The sequence below is a fragment of the Opisthocomus hoazin genome, chromosome 5, assembly GCF_030867145.1.
Source record: "Opisthocomus hoazin isolate bOpiHoa1 chromosome 5, bOpiHoa1.hap1, whole genome shotgun sequence".
Taxonomy (NCBI): domain Eukaryota; kingdom Metazoa; phylum Chordata; class Aves; order Opisthocomiformes; family Opisthocomidae; genus Opisthocomus; species Opisthocomus hoazin.
The window spans coordinates 33,674,803-33,701,123 of NC_134418.1; the positions used below are offsets into that span (position 1 = coordinate 33,674,803).

General features: G+C 38.2%; 1 protein-coding gene across 1 annotated transcript in view; it reads right to left on the minus strand.

Moving 5' to 3' along the window:
- Window positions 1-355: 355 nt before the first annotated feature.
- Window positions 356-26,321, minus strand: part of PRSS12 (serine protease 12) — a 43,700-nt gene continuing 17,734 nt past the window's right edge. Inside the window, exons 5-13 of the mRNA XM_075420891.1 lie at window positions 25,578-25,756; window positions 24,796-24,937; window positions 23,615-23,811; window positions 20,364-20,505; window positions 14,014-14,219; window positions 13,301-13,379; window positions 11,074-11,196; window positions 2,662-2,942; window positions 356-718 (exon numbers count right to left, since the gene is read on the minus strand). Of these exons, the coding sequence (XP_075277006.1) occupies window positions 411-718; window positions 2,662-2,942; window positions 11,074-11,196; window positions 13,301-13,379; window positions 14,014-14,219; window positions 20,364-20,505; window positions 23,615-23,811; window positions 24,796-24,937; window positions 25,578-25,756 (1,657 nt within the window). The 3' untranslated portion in view covers window positions 356-410. The remainder of the gene's footprint in view (window positions 719-2,661; window positions 2,943-11,073; window positions 11,197-13,300; window positions 13,380-14,013; window positions 14,220-20,363; window positions 20,506-23,614; window positions 23,812-24,795; window positions 24,938-25,577; window positions 25,757-26,321) is intronic.

Genomic DNA, 26,321 nt, shown 5'->3' on the forward strand with positions numbered 1-26,321 from the left:
ATTAAATAAACTAGACTGAAGATTAGTTTTGAGATCTGTAGAGGCCTGGAGCATAAATAGCTTGGAGCTACTGCAGTCGTCCTGTGGGCAGTGAAGCTCATGGTGAACTCTCCAGCTGTCCTGCTCCCATGTTACTTTAAGCTGGCTATCACTTTTCCCCTTATCTTAGATACATAGTAACTTGGTCATGCAATATATAAACTTCCTTAACACGGAGGGATTTTGTTTGGATAGTAAGCCCTAACTGGCAAGGTTATGTGTATACAGCTTGGATTTAACGAGAAGAAAAACACATGAATCAGGAAAATGTGTCTGTTTCCACCCACTGTGGGCCCCAGCTGCGCACTGTCTCCTGTTCAAGTTGTCCTGTCTCAAACTTTATTAATAAAGTCGGTTTTTCATTATGGACATCATAGTTTGGTCATACTTTTTATCCAGGGTACAAAAGATGATACTTTTGTGTAGACACCTGGAGAATCTTTCACTCCGCAGCCGTAGCCCCAGGAGGTCACACCATACACAACCCAGCTTTCCCCTGGACGTTCACACATCAGTGGTCCGCCACTGTCTCCTTGACAGCTATCGACACGTTTCTGTTCCTGGACGTTTCCAGCACAGAGCATTCTTCCTGTGAATCTTCTTTTGTAACGCTGTTCACACACCCTCTTGGGAAGTAAGGGGATGGCAGCCTGCTGTAAGGTTCTCGAATAAGCCCTTCCTGAAAAGAGGACCCAAATTATTGTCTCGTTACGATGCTTGGTCTTGGAAACATAAATAGGCTTTAATCCACTCGCTCCTTCACACTCTTCGTCATTAAATAAAATGACTGAAAACAAGGCTAAATACTGAAAAATCTACTGTGCGTTAAATATAATGCTGAAATACTATATAGATACTGTAAATCTGGAATATAGATGCTTTTTAAAAAAAAAAAAGTTTAAAATTTGGGATGTAACTTTACTCCTTGTGTTCACTGGATCTTTCCAAGGTTGGGATTTGTTTTGTTCCAAACACACTTTCTGTGTCTTCTACAATCATATATGCCTTAATACTCAAATGGGGAAGCTATTTTTAGGAGTCTTGAGCAGTGGAGACTAAAGCTGTAGAAATGCTTCATTTCTATGTCACCAGTTCAAATCTCATCTAGTTCAGCCTGACAGGTCCTGCATCCTCTGTCAGCTTCCAAGCAGAGCATCCAGCCAACCATCACGCTTACGCCCTGTAAGTACATGCCAGCTTGCTTGTCACCACAACTGAGGAGCTAACGTTACTGAGCCCACGTGTATTCTGGTAGAAATCAGCAGTGTCATTTGAATCTTTTGCAAGTCTGGTAACTTCTGTGTACCAGAGCACTAATGGGACTCCTGAACAAAAGGAATCTTCATTTTGTGGAGGTGACCAGAACCTGTCCTTTGGTTTTCTTTATCTGTAGCGAATCCGGCATTGTATAAGCAGTTCTCTGCTTATAAAATGTCAAGATTTATATAATTTGGCTTTTTTTCTATAGCTTGCACCTCTTTTTCAGTTGGAAACATGGGAAACTAAAGCCAATGTTGAGGTGTTTTTTTTAAGTAGAATCTTAATACTTGTAAAGTAATTATGATTCATATAGTAAGTGTGAACTTTCAGCTGAAGTACTGTGATGATGTAATTTCTTACCATTATTAAAGCCAATTATTGCAGTGGTTAATGTTTCCTTAAATAGATGTCCTAAGTTAACAGTATTGCAGAACTTTTACTGCATCATGTAAAAAGTTAGACAGAGCTAGGCAATGAATTAGCTGTCTGTCTCCTTTATTGTAGTACCGTGACCCAGACATCTGTGCACACAGCTTAATGCGTGTCAAGAGGAAGAACTGCTCTTTGGCCTTGCCGCCTTGTCTCCTTGCCAGTTGCAATGAATCAGTGGTGCGAAGGCTCACGTGTGGTTGCTGTCTTGCAGTGTATTCAGCATCATAAACACATGAAAGTAAAACATGGTTATTAATTTGTAAAACATTTAAAGGACAAAGACCTTTGAAGAGGAAGAATCTTGTACTGACCTAAAAAGTGACTAGTTTCTTCCAGAAGCCTCGACTGCAGATTGCATCGTGGCGCTCGTAAATTTTGGCAAGATGTTCTCTTACTTAAATGTAACTGCTGATTGAAAATGTCAGTGGTAACGAGAGACTAAAAATGTTATTTGAAATTCTATTCCGTGTATATTTCTACCCATTTTTCTATTGAAGTAGTGTCATTTAAAGAACTTTTCTGAAGTATTCATTGCACTTACATTAAAAGCTTTAAATATAATGGAGCTGTTAGTTATGTTCTGAGGCAGGGGTGATAAGGTGCTGCGCAGGGTGTGCCTGGCAACAAATAAGCTTTTCATTCATGCTTGTTGGTCTTAATGAGGCCATTTCACTGACTGGCTCTGTGATTGAGCGTGACATGGTTAATCGCCACTTTTCAAACACAAACTAAATTCAGTAAACAAAGTGTTGTTAAGGATCAGGAGAGAAAACATTCCCCTACATAAAAAGAGTAAAATTGTTTGATTTTGAGCGTTTTCTCATTTTAAGTATTTGAGGGGGGGGGTTGTGGTTTGTTTGTTGTTTTTTTTTTAAATAAGTAGCCTCAGGTAACGGGATCGGCAGGTGGAAATCAGTAAAACATTTTTACCTGTGTCACCCCATCCAGTGATGTAACAGTTGGGAGCAGTTTTCAGTGGTCTCTCTCTCCGTAACGGCAAGCAAGCAGGTAAGACGTGGGTGCTGAATCTGGCACACTGTTCCTCTGGCCCCTGCAGCCTCACTAACGCAATGTCGTAGTCGCTGCTCTCAGGCCTGTACTCCTTATGCATCACGATCTGTTGGACTCCAATTTCTTCCTCGTACTCTTCTGGTACGAGTGTGTGATAGTCTCCAACCCGCACAGCGTAGTTCTGAGTGTTGTTGCCATACCTAAGGATGAGGTGCAAACAAATAGGGCTGGCTCATGCAAAGTCAGATCCTAAGCATGCGAACAGATTTGACCAGGGTCTTCGTTGCTCGTATAAATAAGGATACCAGACTTTTTTTTAAAAAAAGAGCAAAAATGCTTTCTCAGATGTTTAGATTGACATTCAAGTGCATCTTAAAGAATACAAAAAGAACTTTTCCTGAAGTTACAGACTGGGCTATGTTCCTTTTTTGTATTTTTTCACAGGCAAGGTTTCTTGCGGCCACCTGCCATGACTGGCACTTATTTCAAAGGTGCAAGCAAGGTTTGCATTATAAACTTACTTAGTAAGGGTAACACAAACTGCCAGTCGTTACAATGAAAACCTGAGCACTAATATCGTTGCGATGCTACAATAATTACTGAAAGGAAAACAGTATTCAAGCTTGCTTTGTAGGTTGGTTGAGAAATTCTAGGGGCTCAGATACCTTAATAAAAACCTCTTACCTTAACTGAAGTTATAATAAGGAAAATAAAGCATATGCACGTCACAAGCACCTACTGTCAAAGTGACAGAAGGTCTGTAAATCTTAGGCTTGTTTTGCATCTCATATGACCCCAATTTCTTGCACATCATAGACTAAACGGTAAGTACCTTAGAGATGATTAGTCTGGCTGAAATAACAATTTTCTGTGCATGCCTTCGGAGATTTTTTGATTACATGACACACAGTCTTTCTCATGAAAATGCAAGCAAGGGACTACTATTGGGTGCACTTATTTATTTTAAAATCTGGCTAAGCTAACCCAAATATTTTTCCTTTGACTTCTCCCTTTCCCTCATAGCCTTCAACCAGAAATTTGTAATATGTGTGCAGAAAATGCCCTACAGTGTTCCATCACCTTCTAACCTATACTTGCTCTTTTTATACCCTCTGGCAATGTGCTGATCTCCATAGCTTATTAAAGCTTGCTTGAGGAGCAGCAGACAAAGCAGGAATATCACAGGATTCTTCTGAACAATATATAGCTGTAGCACTGAATATTTCCTCCAATTGTGGACTGCATTCCTGGTTGCCTGCAAAGCTTGCTTTGTCAAATTCTGCACATCTCCTTCAGGTCTTCTGTGAGCAAAACCTCACTTCCAGCCTTGTAGGCGGAGAGGGTTGCAGGCTATGACCAAACATCTGTTCATCTGAAGATGACCACCTTTATAGGAAAAAACTGAAGTAACTTGTCTACCACAAAACTTTTTCCAGGTTCTCCTCCACAGTAGTCTGTGGAAAATACTCTCCAGATACTGTATTTTCGTTGTGGTTGGAAATGAAAATTCTATAGCAGCTGGAAGTGACGAGATGCAACTGATGCAGACTTTTTAAAGTTTACAGAAGTGTTTAAAGAAGTATTCATACTGATTTTAGTCTCACAGGGAGAACTGAGATAAATTGTGTATTCTACCAAATACATTACTTTTTCCTCCCTGAAGAAAACAGCTCAAGGGCTTTTTTTAATTTGTGGATCAGTATGTTTATCTCAAGCATATTTTAGAAAAAAGCTCTTATTTGTATGTGTCACGTTACTAATCTTCCTGCTTTGACCACAAAAGTCCTAGTATTTTATAACTTGTCACTGAATCAATTTCCATTTGGAATTTTCTAATAAGAAATGAGAGCATGAATAGGAAAAGAACATCAGAGAAGGCAGAAGCATGAATCCTGACTCTCCAGGCATTATGACTCCAGTGCCTTGAAGTTTCTAGAATAGAGGTATTTCTTTGTAAGCTTTTTTAAAAAAACAAATACTTGAATCTCTCTTTCACTAGATCTCGCGTTCTCATTTCTAGATCATCCTGTGTGTTTCTTCCAGTTTTAAAAGCTCACTGAGACTTCACAGTTGGTTCTTTTCCTGGTAAAGTAAATGGCAAAACTCCATGGAAGTAGGATTGGCACCTGATACATTGCTTTTATTTTGTTGCCCTTAAGGAGAATCCTCAGAGTAAGAAAGGCTGTTAGGTCTTAATTAGTTTCTGGAATTATATATATCTCCATCTGTATTTGGCCATCTGAAGTATGACATCAATGAAATCCTAAATTCTGCATCCCTATAGATTGTCTGTCAAATCCTTGCCATCTGCTGCCTCTGATCTGTGACCTTGGGTGAATTTTTTTTTTTGTTTTCTCTTCTGCCATCTATTTGGCTTTGCTTAATACAGCAAGGGAGTAAGGCTACACCCATTTTCAGTACATTAAAATACTATATAGTACAGGCATTACTTAACACAGCTTTCTTCTAGTACTATTTCTGTGAAAGTGATTTTTTTATGAATGTTGTGCATCTTTACAATAAAATGCTTGGTATATTTCAGTACCACGTTGTACTGAATAGGTTTTATATATTTGCTCACTATTGCTTCTGGGAATTTTTAGAAACTATAATTCAGAGTTTAATTTAGGATGTTTATATATAGATAGACTTGAAAGCAAATTTTCCTGGCCCATGTGCAAAAATTTCCAGTAATGCTTTGGCAAAACTATAGCATTCAAAGTTAGAAACATATTTTTATATAAATATACAAATTAGGGGGAAAAGTGGTTTTTTTATTCCTCTAGTTATGGAAAATATTAGTAGGGAAATTAATCTGATTCCTTAATCTTGTGTTCTCCATAAAGTTGCACCTGCAGTTCAGTATGTGCATTAAATGGTCATTTGTCTCTTCACGTGGAGGCTGTATAACCTTGTAGGTAGTGTTATTTCCTGGAACTTCAGCTTAAAGATTGCTGAATTGCTTGCAGCAAAAGAAACTACCAAATCAAGGGCAAGTGTAGTGATCACTGTGGCTATCGTTTTCATGGAAGTACCCATAATGTTGATTGTTTGACAGAAAGCATGCTGCTATGGTATATAAAATACACTATGAAAACCAAACTGACAGACCCTGGTAGCTCATTTTATTGTGTAAGCTAATCAATGCATTGATCCTCTGTGAAACTCATAAAACAGAAGAATAAAATGCTCGGCTACAGAATGTTTTACACACTGACAGCACAACTCCTGTGCCCCTCTCCAAAGTGGACAAGGTCATGGTAGTGGCAGGTAGCTGAATGGTCAGGGTGTGCAGTATCAAAGAGGCTTTCACTTTTCCCAAATCTATTTATGGAACGGATGTAATGCTCAGAACGTAAAGAGTGTAGGAACACTGTGATGGGTTATACAGCCAGCTGAGTACTTCTCCGATGTCTTGCCCAAGCCGAGATTACAAACAATCTTGGCTGATGCATTAGCCAACTTTGTAGGATCTAGTTACCTCAGAGTAAATTAGAAAAGGAAGCTGATACAGAAAGTACTTTAGTTACTATTGGAATAAAATGGCTTTATTATTTTAATTTGATTGCATGCAAAACCCCCACTGAAGTAAATGGAGGAGCTGTTTTTGTTATTGACATCTCAGATACATTTTTCTGTTCAAGTTTCGTAACTGCATGATGACATTCCACCTAAGAATCTAAATGATACAGCAACTGAGCCCAGTAAGTTAAGTAAAATTATGCTGTTTCCTTTGCCAGTTAAGCAATATTAAATAGTTCAATAATTTTTGCTACAGCAATTGTTTATAACTGTTGATCTCATTGCCTTTAACAGCTATCATTAATTAGATTCTGTACCCTAGAATGTGTTACTAGATACAATCTCTGAATGTTTGAAAGTAATATTTTAACAGTTTTTGGTACACGTCTGAGTATCATATTGGAATACAAATGCACATGGTCATTAGCATTAAATATATACTTGCCTGACATAATCTGCCAAAAACATTTCCACAAGGTCACTGAAAATACTCTCTCATAATTTATAGATACACTTTTGGCTCCGTGCAGCAAACCACATATTAATGCAACACTGATAGTTTCTGGATTATGAAAGGTTTTTTACCTTCAATAAATATGTGCCCATCTAAGTTAACCATTGTGTACACTGACGTACAGGTTTTGTGTATATAAACAAAAACCATCACAGTACTTTGCAGATACGTATTATCAGTGGTGCTACGGAAATCTGGCTCTCAAGCAGAGAAACGCAATTTTACATGGTAAAAATCTTTCTTTTTTATTTTTTAAAAGTAATGGGTGCCTCTGCATTTGAGTTTATAGGCCTTATCCATAACATCAGTTACAGGATTTACCATATACTCTATCCATTATCTTTAATGCAGTTTGAAGGGGGAAGGAGTTTTGTAGGTATTTTTTTTTTTTTTAAACCTTATGGAATTCAGAGTACTACAGAGTCACAAATGTATTAGGTGTTTGTAGTTTAGATGAGTAATGAACACACTTCCTTCCTAAATTGATTTAATAATCAAAGGAACTTGATTTTAATTGTTTGTTTTGATTCGTAAGCCTAAGCATGAAGGAAAGTTGTTTATGATTAGTGGTAATGAGTGCTCTCCCATCAGCCGTGTATCAGATAGAATAGTAGAAAACTTGCTGCTTCTATTTAATGTTACGTCCCTGATCTTGATAAAAGGAACAGTGTTCCCTTTAATAGGTTCCTGATAGTTTTCTGTGTTATGGATGATGGTCATTTATAGCAGAATAATGAAGAAAGGAGATCCAGGAAAGCTTATCTTAATTAAAAGTACTGATTTTAAACATTTAATGGAATGAGAAGTTTTGCTTCTCATGCAGATGTATGAAACTCTAATAGCTACAAGGCGTCTAGTGATAAGCTTAATGAACAGTCTTTGCACAGATTTACCATATTTCTGTGCACATTCACACAAATAAGGCTTTGTTAAACTGATTTTTTTATCTGTAGATGATATTTCTTCTCTGGTAGTAGTTGGTATTTACCAAATGTGGAAATATTGTAATAGAGCATCAGTACATAAAAAAGGCCAAGTAGTCTAGCTCAGGGATGTCCATGCTTCCTCACCTGAAAGTCACCTATGAACTGGCAGAGAACCACCACGCACAAATCACATTTGAAGAATGGAGGCAGAGGAGGAGTCTGGGAGTGCTTCATGGATGGAAAATATTGCTTTCAGGGTATTACCTGTCTGCTGGATGGCTGGGCATGCCTTTAAGCTCTCGTGCAGCCTGGCAGTGTTGATCCTGGCACCACCTAGAAGGTTTATTTCTCAGCCAACTGGAAGATGGATTAATAATCGGCCACCATGCTAATATCATCCTGCTGCCAGTTGAGTAATGTACTGACATTCAAGGCACACCTGAATTCATCTCACCATTCATGATAAAATTGAGAAAACTGAATTTTAATTCTGATGTCTCCTTTGATTTCTGGTGTCTTACTAGGTATTTGGTTTCACTGTGCCTCAGGGTCCCTAGTTCTCAAAACAAAATTATGAGGACCATGTTGAAGTATACATTCAGGAATGCCTGAAGAAGTGCTTAAATAAGAGTTATATTATTAGAATAGTACAATGTTCAAGTAACACAGTATTTCCTAAAATGACATCGTGGTCATTATAATTTTCTTTTTTTCTATGCCTCATATTTCTAGTCATACAAAGTTAATATTTTTTTATGTATAGACCTGCAAATTCCCTGTAGCTGTCAGAACCACGCAGGACAAAACTTGATAATAAGATGGGTGCGTTACAAAAGGAAAGATAGCTTCAAACAATTTTTGATCTTAAATTATGTGTCCACAAAATTACAGAAACCAGTAATGCTGCTATACTGTTGGCAAACAGTTCTAATCATCATGCATAAAATTGTATTTAGTTTTTCTCCATAGTACAGATAAGCCTGCTTTTGTTACTTAAGCAGTGTTCCAATTTCCAGGGTATGAGAAATGGTATACTGGCCTTTCTCTTGTCCGTCTTTGGAAAATATGTGAAGAAGGCGCTTGAGCTATAGATAGCTCGTGGAAACCTAGCCCCTTAAAATCACTCTGAGATCGTCAGGAAGTTCAGCCCAGTCTGTCCAATGTCAGCTTAGAGCTAAAGGTGCCTTGTCTCTTTTACAGTAAACAGTAGCGCATCCACAGGCTGTTGGAGTTGCACGCTTAGATCTAGGTTGCACAGTTTTAAATGCAACAGCTGGAGCAAAACAGCCCTTGGACCCCCAGCTACACAAGCAAGCCAGTGGGAAGAACAGGCAGTACATTCTGTGGGGAGTGCTTACTGTAAGAACGCACTGCAGCTGCAGCAGCGCAGTGCAGCAGATACTCACTTGCTTCACCAAACTTCGTGAAAGCATTCACAGAATCACAGAATGGTGGGGGCTGGAAGGGACCTCTGTGGGTCATCTAGTCCAACCCTCCTGCCGAAGCAGGGTCACCTACAGCAGGCTGCACAGGACCTTGTCCAGGCGGGCCTTTAATATCTCCAGAGAAGGAGACCCCACAACCTCCCTGGGCAGCCTGTTCCAGTGCTCTGTCACCCTCAGAGGGAAGAAGTTCTTCCTCATGTTCAGATGGAACTTCCATTGCTTCAGTTTGTGCCCACTGCCCCTTGTCCTGTCGCTGGGCACCACTGAATAAGGGAAAGTTCCAATAAGGGAAAGAGTTGGGTAACCAAGATCTTGATTTGCACAGAGAAAACATAGCTGGCTTCCTGTCACCTCCCTTTTTCTTTCCTTGAAGAAGACCTTTGAGGTAAAATAACAGAAAACACTGCTTTGTTTTCAAGCCTTTAATCACAGGCTTTCTCAAGAGCTGAAGTTGCATCCTTAGTAATCACGGGAAAATAGGAAGCCATTTTCTGTAAATTTTGATGATAGCACCTGAAGTGCTTTCATAGTCCTGCAGAAACAACTGGGACATCAGAAGTAGGCAGAAATTTTATTGCGTTTGACCACTTCAGCTTGAAATATTACCAAGAAAAGTCCTTCATGATTTTCATGAAACATCAAAATGAAAAGATACGCATCTGGGGCTAAGCAAAGGTAACAATTTCCAGTTCAGTAAAAGTATATCTGACTCTTCCTTTTAGTTATTAGTGTGCGAAAGCAAAGGCTCAAAGTCCGAAGTTAAAACATTTGGAGCCCACTTGAGCAAATTCTAGCAAATATTCTCAAAACTGCAATGCCATTCTTCTGTGCTTTTGTTCCAGCCCATACTGCAACCTTTTGTAAGAATTCCAATGAAATAATTGCTGTTGAAAGCTTAAAATACTAGACCAGCTTCCTTACTGTGCAAGTTGATGTTTTTATACTACAGTAACTTAATCAGCAGTGAATTCCTGATACCAAAATTACTGAAGAGGGGATATCATAGAAACTGAATAGGAGAATTATCAGTAACAGGGTATCTGTTTCTGCAAAAATGAGAAAAGACACTTTAAAAAGCTAGCTAATAGCTTAATATTGAGAACTGCAGAAGTTAGACCAAGCAGATAAAATGTGATTTTAAAGGGAGTGTAAGTTGCAAACCAGTTGCTAAACATATGGAAAGGAGCTGAATTTGGCATAGTTTTATTAGATGCCAGTGTCAGAGAATTATAGCAGTGTAACCACTTGGACAATTATTTCTTTGTTAAAGGGGGTTGGATCTTTGTTTAGATGGCTGCAAAAGACAATTCTTTATGTACTGCGAGGTAACAGAGAAAGGCAGTTGCTCCAACCTATTGGTGAAGAATGAGCAAAACAGCTCGGTCTCGCTAGCACCCAGTGTACAGATTTATTTTCCTATTAGACCCAGCAAAACACATAATAGTGCTTTACCCTAAAATGGGTTTGGGGGGACTAGTTCATCTAGTCACTGCAGTGTTACAGTAAAAATGTCTATCACTGCCAATATCTACCATTACCAAAAATCATCTGAAATATTACAGTCCTTGTGATTGATGTTTGCTCAGTTGTCTTCACTGTGACCTGAAAGTCATAAGCTGCAATTTTGTTGTAACAGAAAGCTGTGTTAAAATGTCAGAAGTATTGCCTATATTTTTTCATGGAAGTGCTGAAGTTGTGAATATAAATCTCCTGAAGGGTGACACTCAGAATAATTCCAATGTATTAGGGGTTTTTGTTTGTCTTTATTTGGAGGGAAAGGAGGTTGATTGTTAGGGTTTTTTTAAACCAAAGGCCAACTCTTTGGAACAGTTTTCAGTGGGTTTGAACTGGAATGGTTTCGCCTATACCCAGAACAATGAAGTAGTTTGAAAATAATGCATTTCACTATTGAAGAGAGACCTACCTTTTAAAGCAATGTGCAGCAGTGAGGACCCAGCAGCTGCTGATGAGGGTAGCACCACACAAGAGTCTTCCATCACCATGAGAAGACTTCAGTCGGAGTGCCACCTGCCATGGCCAGCCGCCCCTACGGAGACAGAAGACGTCGCATTCAGGGTACAACAATGGACAAGTAAGGTAGCTTGTCAGTTACTGTGAATGTAAATTGTATTTCATTTCTTTGACTGACATAGCTTGCAAACTGTGTTATTTATTGAGTAACAGTTGAGAATACCTTTATACTCTTGCAGCATTCAGAATTCCATTTAACAACAGTCAGGATTACTTTACGGATTGTTTGGGCATCCAGCACTCTGAGAGCTTCCTCCCACTGTCAATTATTTTAATTTTCCCTTCTCAGATTGCATCATTATGCCAAAAATACATTGTATGGTTTCCTCGACAAATACCATCCAAGTCAACAAACCACAAATTTCCTGCCAACTGGAGAGGGGAAAGAAGGGACTTTCTTGAAAAGCTTCACCCAGCATACTTTCCTGTCTGCATTAATATCTTTCTCCGTTCTGAGCTGTTTGAAAAGGGAAGCTGGCAAACCAAGAGCTCTAAAGCAACTGTAGAAACTAAACCACAAGTAACAGATCAGCACCATTTTTTCAGCCTGTGATCATCCATTTTGTACAGTAGATCTGGGATATGTATTTGCAGGCCTGTCAAGACAGGATGGATTATTTTTCACCAGTTTAACAGATTAGGAAAATATGGGATCAGAGAGAAGGGGGGGAGACATGCACCTGCAAGCAGCAGCAACATCCAAGAATAAGCAACGGGTAGGTTTAGGTGGTTTCTGACTACTGTCAGCCTGAATATGTATGCTGGAGTACAAGAGCTGCCCAGGAACATCTAGTCCAGCATCCTATCTCAGAGTTGCCAGTGGCAAATGTTTTAAAGTAAGGTGGAGGAATTTACTTCCCATAGAGCATAAAAGAAGTCAGACATTTTAAAGTTTTTTTTATTTCTTTCCAAAATGAGGTAATTTGGACAGCTTTGACTTTCCTGGTATGTATGTAAATATCCAGTTCCTTTTCAAACTTTGTCATGTCCTTTGTCTTAATGACTTCTTGTGACAACGCGCCCTTTTCTGACATTGTTCATATGTTCTTTTTCTTGATTTTGAAGCATTTCTAAGTGCACTATTGGATTTCACTCACCTTTTTTCTTTGTCTGATCTCTCTGTGCTTATGTATTATGAGGTCAGGTTTCTTGCTCTTAATTGTGCAATCCATTATTTGTTACCGTTTCGTTTCATCCTGTGTCTTTTGTACACATATTCTGAGACAATAATTCTCGATCTCGTTCTGTACAATGCATTATTGATTATTCTCATTTGTTTTCTTACATCCTGCTTCGCTCTATTTGACTGTATTTACATGTTTTTCTCGGATTCCTCTTCTTACTTTTCTTTGAAGCTCCTCCACTTAGGCAGTGTCTTTTTTGAAAGGCATTGATTGATGCTATGCATGTACCTTGAAATAGGCTGCACAGTGACATGTAATGATATTGTACGTGTGGTTTTTACAATCCCCTTTGTAAGATTCTGTGAATTTTTTTTTTTGTGGTTACTCACAGCTGTTAAGAAAATAAAGCCTATACTTCCTATCATAGCATTTAGTAGTAGTATTTAGTTAATCTGTTCATATTAACTAAATGTAAACATGTAATTAAAAGCTAAGAACAAAGTTAACAAGAAGCCAGGGTTTATAGCCGTGTCATCATCAGAGAGGCTTATTTTGTGAAGGAAAATCAAGTCTTAGGCAGTGAATCATACCCAGGCCTTTTTTTTTGGTGTAGGTAGCATTTAAAACCTTGTACTATATTCATAGCTCTCTTCATATAGCTCACCTCCTGGTATCAAGATGTCCTTTGAAAAAAAAGTAAAGTGGCTATTCTGAAAGTAAGAAATTTAATCCAGTCAAGGACTAAACCCATAAGCATCCACAGATTTTCAACTAATGCTGCAAGTATTTATCAATGAATATTTAATTTCCTACCAATATTTTTATATTGGTACCTAATATTCCTACCTTCATATTTTTGCTTCAACCTCATGACAAGCCAAAAGTAAAACAAACAACAAACCTATAATAAAACCATAAATTAGGCAAACTGTTTATGGCAAATACATGTCTTAGAAGTCTTATATTCAAAGTTACTTGTCTTTACCAAATATTTACCGTAAAGAATTTTTCCCACCAATTATTCGCTTTTGTCGACGGTGTAGTAACCTCAATCCACAAACAGAAGCAAGAGAATCTAAACCAGAAAGGGAGATGTAGACAGCGTTAAAGTCAAACTGAAAAGTAGCCAATCTTCAGTCAGAGCTAACTAAAAAAAACATGAAGGCTGAAGCTATTCTGTGTTTCATGGTAGTTTTTAACAACAAAATTGTCAGACTTGGAAATTCTTTTTAGCTGAGATCTTTTGACTGTGATCATAGAGCAATTTACACATTTGTGCTCTGCTTCTCAAGCATAGGATTTTTTATAGGGTTCTTCCTTGCTTCTTGTAAGTGGACGCAGACCTTGGCCATATCACATAGGTCTCAGTCCTCAGCTGAAGACAACCTGTACCTTGAAAAGTTGAAAGTGGCTGTCTAGGTTTTTGCATTTTCATGTCCTTCCCACAACTTAAGAAACATGGCTGCTGTAAACTATGGTAGACAAATTCCCTGTACCATTTGAATAGCCTTTATGATTCCTTTGCACAGCTGGCCCAGCAATAAAATGACACAGTGTAAGCAGAGAGGGTTTCGCCACCACTTTTGTTTCGATAATTCTTTTGATATGACTGTTTCCTCTGTGAGGTGGGATCGATTACGTCCGTCTCTTCCTACCGTGACAGTTCCCCATCCGAACCTGCTGGTCTGCGACTCACGAAGGGGCTTCACCTTTGTTGCTGTTCCCGAGGGCCTTCTTGCTTAGGTGGTCACAGATCACTCCCGCATCCTCGCTGTGACGGCAGTTGTGCGTCCCAATGTCCTGCTTAATGCAGTCTGCCAAGGATCTCTCATTGCCTGTGCACTTCACGTTATCCACGTGGATCGGGCCTTTGCCCTCCCCAAAATATGCCATTGTCCTTGCTCTAGCTGGACCTCTGGAAACAGAACATATGTTTTTATATTAAACATTTTGAGGCTTTATTCTACATTTTACTCAACCGAAATATTTCAGAGTAGTGAAAGACATTGAGGTTTTATTCCAAGCCCTATCACTGATTCATTTGGTGACAACTTTTCTTCTCATTGCCTCTGTTACTCTGGTATGTAGAAAAAAAGAAGTGTAACAAAATTGCTACAGTTCACTAATTTTTAAAAAGTGCTTTTATGCATTTAGTTAGAAGGCACTATGTGAAATATTTTACATTGTAACAGCATCACAAATATCTGTAAAGCAAAATATCTGAAAGCTGCTTTTTCATACCTCTTTCATCCTCATATAAAATCAGTATCTGTGAATGCTAAAAATAAATTCTTCTGATCTGATTCCCTCAGAAAGATGGGCCAGTTAAATACAGCGTACTTGCAGTGTAGCAGGAGCTATGATTCACAGATCTATTAGTTGTTATTAGTTATTCACATATCTCGTTATCATGCCATTTTTAAAGTGCACCCCACAGTTGGGTTCTAAAACTGTAATGCAGTCAGAGAAAGACTGAACCCACTTCAGTCTCAGCACCCACCTTTTCCTGGGAGGAACCATGTATTCGCGCTTATGTAGCATTTTCGTACGTAGGCTTCAAGGCACCTTATAAAGAAGGTCAGTGTGACAATCCTATGCTTGTATGAGTATCAAACCTACGTATTTAAATGTTGGACTTAGGACATTTTATTAGGGTTTGAAGTCCTGATCCCTATAACTTGTCTGTAGCACCATGCAGCTTCAGCAATGACCGCAGTGTCGGTTCTGTGAACAACCTCTTTCGAATGATGAACATTTTTCCCAAATGAGGGAGTGGTTGAGCAAACACAATAAAAAACCGACATGAATTGTGCATGTAAGCTTCTAGTTTGGTAACTTCTGTGATAAGAGTATCATTTTTAATTACTTAGGATAATGCTTCTTAATATATAAATAGATGTTTTGTGGTATGTGGTTGAAGAGTCAGAAAGAATTATGAGTGGGAGACCACCCAACCAGCTGTACAGAGAAGTCGGGCAGGAAGCCACGGCTGCCTCTACGTGTGCCTGAACTACAAGTTTACACATCAGTTGAGAGCAATTTACTGATATTTTATTGTGGTAAGAATATACTGAATTCTAGGTAACTAAAATGTTGCACTATATCATATTTTTCTATTTTAAAAGGTACGTTATAATTGCATATTGTAAGGGACAGTACTTCTATGTATACAAAAGAGTAATTGCACATACAATGAAATGCTGTAGTAGAGAAAGAGTTTAACAATGGAAATGTATTATGCAAGAAAGTATTTCTCTCCCTTTACACCTCTTTTCATACCTCTTTTAATACCTGCAGTGTTGGGGAAGATAAGTGAGAATGGCGTAAAGAGTTTGTGTCCCTTCATCGGCTCGAGATTGTCTGTTGGGGAGGAATTTTGATTTGTCACACGATTTGCAAAGCGTCATCATACTAGAAGTGTGGCTGGATCAAACTCCAAGAATCCAGCCATCAATTGCCCATATCCATATAATGGAAACATCAAAGTAATACATGCAAGCTTCCTCTGTTTTCAAACTTGCTCACAGAAATCCTTGGCTGTTTGGATTTTTTTGCCACGTATTGAAGGGTAGGCAGGCAGGTTTTCTAAGCAGGGAGTGTCGGTTAGAATGCATGAGTTGCAAAAAGCCAAGAAAGAAAAGCATGTAAAACATCCGACAGACATGATACCACAAGGTCAACTGTCCTTCCACATATTTTAATTTCCATGGCTTGCATGTATTTACCAGATAATCTAAAGCCTGAAATGAGTTCAGAACCAGTATAGGTCAATCTTTGCCTAACGCGTTGCGGATGATTTAAGGTGTCAGTCACAAGCAATGTGTCTCTTCTTGCTCCAAATATTTTTCGTGATGATACTCTGATTACAGATAACTACAAAAAATGTCCAACTCGCCAATACCTGTGGGCAGCTGATGTGTCCATGTACGCTATTACAAAACAGTGAGACAATGCAGGCGCTCGTTACAAAATCCTACCTGGTTTTGGTATCTCTGTGTCAAAAAACAAAGTTTGTGCTTCAGGGCATTGCCCTAAAGTTCCTCAGGATATCGAAAACTACTTTGTTGTGAATGACCACAGTATTCTTAACCTTTCGCAGGCAAGTATTTATGGCAGTTTAGTATGGAGTTGTCTCTGCCGACTCTTATCGGCTACTCAGTAAGGGCACTGCCTCGGTTGGCTTACCAGACAAATCTCAAAGAATACTCTGACATCTGTGAGGTCACAGATGTAAATATTTTAGGTGAAAAGAGATGCAGAGAGACAAAGATGAAGGAGGGAACTTACTGCATATGGATTGCAATCATGCATTGACATGAACTGAATCATGGGACTTGGACTGTGGAGATTGTTCATACCTTTAGATGGAAGCTGCCTATCTCTGACTGTGCATCAATAATCTCTCAGTTTGCTGTAATTGCTACAAAAGGTGTGTCTCTTAACACACTCTTAACAAAAAAAAAAAAACCACAAACACACCACTGTTTAAATAGAACATCTACCAGGAAACAAATGTAAAAATTGTGATGTTCTAGAGCAAGGAGTGCAGCTTAACAGAGAAAATTATTTCATATAATTGGGAGATCTCTAAATGTAGAAGTGTTAAGTCTTACGTGTTTGTTTCATGCTGGAATGTGCTCTTACAACTGGTTTTAGTCCACCCTTTACCAAGGTATATGTGTCCCTTAATTGCTGCTTTCCAGGCCAGCTATTTACGCACAGATGACCATCAGAGAAACAACCTTTTTGCTTGCTCAAATCTGTCCCTAGAGAGAAGAACGCCTTCAGGTCTTATCCCCTAGCTTTTCTCAGACACAAGACCATACGCAATAACATGCTGAGCTCTTCAGATGCAGTGTTACCATTATTTATAATACTGTTAATCAGGAAAGCCAGTTGATTTGTATAGATTGCCAGCTACCTTAGAACTTTTCTTTTTTTCCCTATAGTAGATCATTTTTGGAGCACTAATGGCAGGATACTTGTTCATTTGGGAGGGACGTGTGCACATGTGTGTGTTTCTGTATTCTTATAAGCCTGTCCTAAATGAAAGGGGTCCAATTTTACTGGCCGTGTAATTCACTAAAATGCAAGGGCTTTCTAAAACTGTCTTCTGCTCTTCACTCATTCTATCAAAATACTTTTGTACATTAACCCCAATCACATAGTAGATAGTACTTCAGAAAAGGTATGTGTTCTCTTCGTGTTCATCTTGCTACAAATATACTTTGATAAGGGTGCTATTAGTTACTTTTATGTTTTCATGACTGGTTTTAGCCAATTAGTAGGTGTTTTCAAATGTTCTTTATGTCATGTTTTTCCAACACTAATCATGGATTTGACAAACTGGGTGAATGAGACATCTGTACAACTAGTATTGCTTTGAACCTACTGATTTTCAGGGATTTTCTTATTTCTGTCTCATAATGAACCCTAGTAAATAGCTGAGAATGTTCCAAAGCAGGATTTCATAAAATAAATCGACAGATAAGCATTAATATGAATAATACATGCAGGAAAAACTCAGTCCATTTTCTCAATGTTTACCCTTTGCTTACACAAGTCTTCCTTTTTAAGGCAGTTTTTTCTCCCATTTGTAATAATAAATGTGTGATTTTGTTTTTCCCCAAGGAATGTAATTCACCAGTAGGATAGACTTGAGAATTAAACATAGCATTGTAAAAGAATTTGAGTGATACTGTTTAGTTCTGAGACCAGTCTTAATGAAAACTGATGTTAACTTTAGTATTACATGTTTTTTTTAATTCCTCCCAGGAAAAGGTCATAATGTGTTTATTTCTAAAGAAACAACATTCCTAACCCTCAAGCTCAGGTGCGTGAACCCAGAAGCCCCAGCTTTGCTCTGAAACAGTGAAGTCATCACCGAATATAATTTGAACTTCATCAAAAAGATCTGTGCATGAACTCCTAGGCCCAGAAGCAATTCCAGCTCATCCGTGCACATAACGGCATAGTCAGATTTGTGGAATGCAACTGTCTAGACATAGGGTCACCAAGATCTGGCATTTCTGACAAGCTCTCCCAGTTTCTGAAACCTAATTTTAGATTTCTAAAATGTGTCTATGCCTAGTCCTTCAGGAAACGTGCTCTGTTGTACGCTATCATCTTAACTTCCCACCCTGACAAACGGAGAATCCAACCGTCTGTCCTTGCAGAGACTGAAAAACAGAAGGTAGGGATAAGTGGTTGAGTGTGATCACCTGAGGGATACATACAAAAGGCCAGAAAGGCTGAGGATGAAGCAGACTAAATGAATGATTCAGTGAGAGATAACACAAGTCAAGTTTTGTAGTTTTGAAGCTGTAGTCTACTATTACTTATAATTATGCTTTACTAAATGAGTACCAGACAATTTTTAAAAGGCATATATTACATGTTCAGACATAATTTGTTGATAATTCAGTTGCACAAACTTTACATTGTTAGATACAGCAAACAGATAACATGATTTGTATTTATTAAGCTCAGATTTCTTTACAGATACCCTCAGATGACATTTCACTGGTTTCCTGTTGTATTTCACTACTCTTCTAGATATTTTTCAGCTCTCATTAGTTCTGCTATTCATGTGTCTGCCCCATAGTTATTATATCTTTACTGCCCTTAGGTATCCAGAAAAAAATTGCATATGAGTGATGTAAGCCTGATTAAGCAACTTAGTTCAAAAGCAACACATATACATGGCGGTGGTTTGTAATTAGAGGGTGTTTTTGTCTTGTCAGGTCAATTCCTATATTAAATGAAGCTTATTCAAATTACTGTCACGCAGACCAAAACCACAGTCCTTTGTATAACAGTCTTATCAAGTCTCCAGGCTACATCAAGCCAAGCCAGATCAGCAAATGAAGGAAAAAAAACCATGAAACTAGGAATTCAGTAGCTGGTGTGCCTGCATCTGAATCTGCAGACTTCGTATCCACACCTTGTGACAGTGGACACTGACCTGCTGCTGTATTCCATTAAAAATGTTAGCAGTTATGCTAGAACCTAGTAAGGATTTCAAAGTCATCATTAAGGTTCACAAAAGATAAGTATTAACAATATGCAAAATTATACCTTTCAATGAAAACAGATCAAGAACTCTCTACAACAATACAACCATTACCCCTGAAATTTTAGCTAAATTCCAGACAATTTCAGTAAGCTCTGGTAAACCAAGCCTAGGTTCTGAATATTTGTATTTTCTCTGCTAATGTAATGAAAAAGGTATTTTAAATTCTCCAAGGTTTTTCTATGTATACTGTTACATCAAATCACTAAAGCACTAGAATTTAGATACCTTAAGTTCTTCTGTGTTGACTAAAGATGACCCAATGTAAAAATTGTTATACGAATGAAAGTTGTCACTTAAATATGGTGAAACACAGAGCTCTCACACAAAATCAGAGAGAATCTACGTAGCTCACAGAATATGTAATCATCTGTGCTGTTCTAGATGTTAATGTTTCCCTCATTTTTTCCAAACTAGAAATTTCACTCTTAACTTTCTTAAAAGGTCTAGAAATCTGAAAACAGAGGAGATGAAAGAAGTAAATTAAGAACAGTTTGAGTGGCTAAGAGCACTAAGCAGATGCCAAATTCTCTTCTCAGTTACATTAGTGCAAATAAGTGTAAAAAAAGTAAAACAAAAAATCAGTGTAATATGTTTATATTAGACATGTAGCACCGTAAGTGACAAATAAAATACAGTATTTAGTCAACATCTTGGTCATATGCAGTATGTAACTTCAAAAAAAATACTTAATAGCTAACATTAACTTGCATTTCAGTTGCCAGTCAGACTGTGATGTGCCTTTGAATATCAAAATTCCTCTTCCAGATTCTGCTAGTTAATGAATACTCCTTTTGAAGACATAGCCTACCACTTCTTACGTGAATAGTGTCAATACGCTTTTCTAAAAGAATGCCAAACACACAAGTTTTAAAGGGCATATATTATGTTATCAGACATATGCTGGTGATACTCGGTTGCAGAAACTTAACAGTTTTAGATACAACAAACAGATAACCTGAGAAACAGTTTAATGAGTTTTCTTACTTGTAGCCAAGCTGTCGACAGACTACAGCTGCATCCTTATCAGACCATCCATCATCACAAATGGTGCCCCAATGGCCATTGATAAAAATCTCTACACGTCCTTCCTTCTTATTCTCACCATCCATCAGCCTGATGGGAGGACCTGGAAATAAATTACTGCTGTCAGCTGACAACAACAGAAGCAAGAACTAGTACTTTTAAGTCATTTTCATCAGGTTCAGTATATAGGGTCAAATGATGTTTATGTTCAACAAGCCCAATATCAGCTGTTGAAGTCATATTTTTCCTGGCTGGCGAAAGGAAGCAGTTTGTACAAATTACAAGACAAATATGAAATGTTACTGTATTTTGAACTTGAGAGTTCATCTAGTTCCTTCCTTTCATACAAGTATGTGACTTAGCTCAGAATTTGACCACAATGGGCATAGAACAATTCTCCCCCTAATGGCAGAAAACACCCAAGAGATCTTTGAAATGATACCCACGCAAGCTGCACACATTTTCTTACAGAAAATGTATGGGTGAATTTAACTATATCTCTGTTCATAAATTCATTCTCAAACTGGTTGCTACCACTCCTCTTAACCACTGTCTCAGTAAAACAGTGCAGCATTGCTTTGAACTTCAGTTATTACTTGTCATTATGCATGTTGTTCTGTAGCATCTCTGATGTGATAGGTGGCATAGCGTTCTACAGCGTGTTATTCTAGACTAATGTGTGATTATTTTTCCAGCAATTTAAATTCATTGCTTATTCAGATATATTCATAATACACAATCTCACTTATGTGGATTAGTCAGACTTCATTAATCATGGTTCATTCAGTGCTTAGCCTGTAGTTATTTTTGAATCATTCAGCAAAGTACACATTTGATTCTGTTATGTTGAAACTCCCATATAGCATGCTAGCAATGCAAGTAGCCTTAAAACAGTTATGAATTCTTCTGAGGCCTCTTTATAATGTTTAAGTAAGCATCACCTTCTAAATCTTCTGGTATGTCATGCTTTATAATCCTTAATACACTAATTAGTGTTTCTTTTCAGTATAATTGGAAAGACTGTTCCTCATCCGTCTAACCTGTTCCTAATCTCTTCTACCCCTGTATGGATGAGTAATTACTTAATTATGCTCTTAAATAAAGCAGTATTTTGAGACATTTGCCTTTGAAATTTTATGCAGATTAATTTAGAGTATAAATAACTTTTTTATACCAAACCTTACTCTGGAGCAGAGCTACTTAAATCTGGCCTAATTCATTAATTAAAAGAGAAAATACTTGAAAACAAAATTAAAGTCTGTTTGCTTCAAATGTCATTTAAACCATATTGTTTATACTGGAGTTCATACCGTCTGGACAGTTACATGAATTAGCTTCACCAACTTTCTGTTTAACTATATTATCATGACCTTGCATACTAAACAAATGTTGTCGTTACTGCAGTGTATTCTATCTCATTTTTAGTGTTCCTTAATGTCTGTATTTCCTCAAGTCATATAATCTACTAATTCCTCATATTTTTCCACTGAATTCATCCTTACAGAGAGAAAACAGGCTTTTTCAAATGCTGGGAGGTAAATGGTAACAATAATCTTTGTCCACTTTCCAATTAGAAATCTTGTGGGAAATATCAGATAAACTGTCTTCATTTTCTTGTTGAAATGATGTTATTCTGGAAGAATATGATTTAGGTGAGAATTATACCACCCAGCTAGAGGCAGGGGATATTAATGATGCAGTATAGCTATCTTATTGTCGTCTCATCTTCTTGTGTTTTAGAAAATATGTATGTATATATTTATGAGCACAAAATTAATATAACTTTCCGGTAATGGGGGATATGAGCATGTTACCATATGGATGCATTTAACTGAACCAGACCTCCTTCAGCTAAGATTGTATTTTATAGGAATTTGAGCAAAGCAGCAAAGATGGTTTGCATCTGTAAAGACAGCAGTCGTGATTTGAATTCCTGTTATTTTTGGTCTGAGAAAATTCTTTCTACTAAATATGATTTGACATCATCTACACATAATGGAACTGTACTGCAACACAGAACATTCATTGGATTTTGAGAGGTCAAAAGGCTATAGAGAAGTATATGTGTATATATATATACGTGGAAGTGCTTGTTGTTATAACAGGTAACAATGTTGTGCAGTAAATCTATGTCTTAGTTTGCAGGATAGACCTTCAGTCTGTAATTGCCAGTGAACTTCAGGCACCTAGGCTTACAAATGCGTTAGATGTCAGTAGAAAGTGTGAATCTAACTCCACTAGTTTCAAGTCTAATTTCAAAATTGACTAAAATACACTTGGGTAAACCAAAGAGTGTTGGCAACAATGTTGTAAAAGGTTATCTACTGACAAGCTATAAACTTTGTATGTAGCAAATTACAGAAATGACATTGTTTTTCAGGATTGCTGAGCAACCCATTGTTCCCGTCTAATTTTTACTGTGCACATACGATAGCCAGAATTATTTGCATGTGGATTTAGGAATCTTTGGAATTCATTTGTATATATTTTGTTCTCCAATGCCGCTGTGTAGTTAGTAGTTTTCTCTCGTTTCTTTTCTTATCTCTCTTTTTGTTCTTTTTTTTCCATACAAGTTTGTAGGCTTTTTGACATTGGAACTGGCTCTTCGATCTGTGTTTGTAGCATCATTCTGTCCTGGTCAGCAAGTGGGGCCCATTCACCCAGGCACAATATCAATGATAGGCAATAGCAATACAGAAATAATTTCATGCTTCTCACCCTTCCTTCTTGCTATCTCTGAACTTCCCTCTTTCTCCATATCTTCTTCCAGATTGTCTGAATGTGAGGTCAAAGGAGGATATACTACTGATTTATGTTCCTCAGTGCTTGGGTATGTCTCCAGCTTTTGACAGCATGAGACAGTTACTCAAAACTTGGAGGATGCTGAGTGTAATGCAGTACACCATTAGGAAGTGCTGAATAGATCTAAAATCTGGTGAAGATTGAGGGAGCAGGATCTCCAGAATCTGACTTTGTTACCTTACAAATCTGTGTTGGTCTTTAATCTTCTGGCTGTTTATGTTCCTTTAAACAAAGCTTGACTACTTTCTATGATCTTCAGGAGAAAAGTGAGCTTCCTTCCCTTCCTGTTCCTTCTTTGCACACATCTGCCAAATACTAAGATTCTGAGCATCCTGAAGAATACTACACTTCACTTGGATCTGCACCCACCACCATATTCTTACCATGACTTTACCGCAGAGATGCCTTACCAAGTGAGAGTTTATGGCTGTCGTTATCTGGATAGCAGATGAGCCTGACATCCTCCTGATGGTTGCAGTCATGCTTTCCCCACTCTCTCCTTGAGCACTGCAGAAGGTTTGTCTCCTTCCCAGAGCAGCTGACGTCATCCAACCAGATGGGCCCAGAGCTTCCTTCTGAGGAGCTCTCAGGCGCACTTCTTCCATACCTGCATAACACATATGTATACATAACATTTTGGTCCACGAGATCGGAAGGCATGTCATAAGTAAGTACTAGAATGGAAATGCATGATTTCTGAAGAAATAAAGATTTCTCAAGTAGTGACAGTAAACAGTGTTAACCATGACAGAGCAGGTTCAGTCAGCATTAAATTCAATGAGAGCACTACACGCTACTTCTTTGGTAATGTTTTCTCTAAGGAATTACTGTTACATTAATACAAACTTGAGAATGTAATATCTTTAATTAAGGCCTCCCTTCAACCCAGCATATGGCTGTCCCACTGAATTTGAGACTTAAAGCAGGTTAGTATTATATATACACATTTAAATGTCACAGTCTGAGCAAAAATGAAACAAAATTCTTTTTTGAATACGAGCTGTTATAATCTGAAGGCAAGACAACAATCATCTAGTAAGGGTGTATCTTTGTAGCCACAGTCAGTAGGAAAAGTAGTGAAGGGTGAATGCATGAAACTCTTACGGGATTTTTTCTAAAACATGCTTTTCAATACATAACAGTGTTCCAGGGCCAGCCTGGGGGGTTTTCTGAGCTAGATCCAGAAGGACTTGCACCTTGAAAATGTCTCTGATTTTTAATGACTGTTCGACAAGGAAAGATTTTGAAGAATTAAACTTTTACAGGCAAAAGGGAATACAGCAAATCAGTTTTTCTCTGTAGTGTATGCATTGATCTTAGTTGGTCAAAAAGATGACTGGAAGGAACTAAGTAAATAAAGAATCTGAATCACAACCTCAGCTGAAGCTTTTTCTTTTACCTAAACTGAAGCCATAAATGTCTATTCAAGACTGAGGGAAGCAGGCTTTAATAGATATTAACTCAGCAGTTTCTATGAAGCAGTCAGCTAGTAGTAAAAAAAACTAGACTCTTGAATAATGTAGGATTCATGTAAATGTTTGTCATCATTGTCAAGTTAAAAAGTCAGATATCTAATATCAAGTAATCTTACTTAAATCCCAGCTGCCGGCAAACCACCTGTGTATTCAGCTCTGTCCACCCATCATCGCAGATTGTGCCCCACTGCCCAGTATAATAGACCTCCAGGCGTCCCTCATGACTGCCTTTCCCACTTGTTAGTCTTAATGCACCATCTGTGTCATTAACAAGTAAGGAAAAAGAAAAACAAGAATCAGTTTTTCTTAGGTCCAATTATTGTTCTAGAAGAAAATTCACAACATCGCATTTACTGCATCTAATCAGAATATTAGACTATTAAATCCAGTGCTGATCACAAAGTGTCATTTAATGAGAAGGCGAAAGAAATGCCATCGTGCACTTGGTCAGATGTGAAGTGTTGCATAATGCAGTTGCTTAAGTGCAAGAGAAATAGCACAAGACGTTGATCCCCCAAGCCCTTATTACATGGCACGTCCGCAGGAGTGGGCTCCGATTACGTGATTTCACTGTATATACACCTTATCTTTTTGTTTTTATATTCTGTTGTTTCCCATTGCTTTTATGCTGAAATGCTTACTGCCACTGATAGATGTGCCACGCAGTGAAGGCATGCCCCACATAGTAAGTGGCAGTTAGCATGATGTTGTGTTGAATAATGAGATTGTCTGTACCTGTATAATTCCCATAGCCAACAGCTGGTTCGTTTTGATACTGCCAGAACACTTTATTACTGTGGGGGTTTCTGCATCTGCAAACCTTAAAAATTATTTTTGCGGAGCTGTGAACTCTGCACTTGTCACTGTTTTACTGTGTGACTGTTGGTAACTGAAGTACCTGTGAGCGGTGTGCAGGAAACACCAGCATCTTCTTTGTGGCCGCAGTTGTGTTCTCGCCAGGAGCTTTTTGGACACTGTTCTATCGATAGTTCATTTCCTGTGCACCGCACTTCATCCAGCAGCACAGGGCCGGAGCCTTCTCCAAAGTGAGCCTGGCTCCACGCCTTGGCAACACCCCTGTCGACACATAACAAACAGCCAGTGAAGAGCAAGCAAGCTGAAGGGTCTCGGACTCAGCAGGAAGAGCTAAAATGCTGCATATCCAGCTTCTAAAATAGCAGATGGGGCTGCCTGAATGGCCCCTGCACTGGTGACGACCAATGCAGGCCGCCCTATGTCATGTCATGTCATGCGATGTGGTTCCACAGTCAACTTCAGTCTCAGCTGAGGCTGTGGAGCGACTTCAGCGTACCATTCATACACTTCCATTGTTTGAACATATTTAGAACGTCAATTTCTGTTGGTTTGTATCTATGAGATTTTCTTTTTCTGTCCCTTTTGACTTTTACACATAACTTTCATAGAAGAGATTATAGATGTACAGCTTGAGTATGAGTATTCTAATTTTAATTTTCATTTAGTGTTTATACGTAGTAAAAATAACCCGATACATATTTCTACAGTGACTTTCATCTGTTGTCCTCAAAGCACATTAATCAAATCTCTTATACCCAGATCAGGCAGATAAAAGTGAGTGTTCCCCATTTAGTCATGTGAAAAACACAGCAAAGAGATCTGAAGT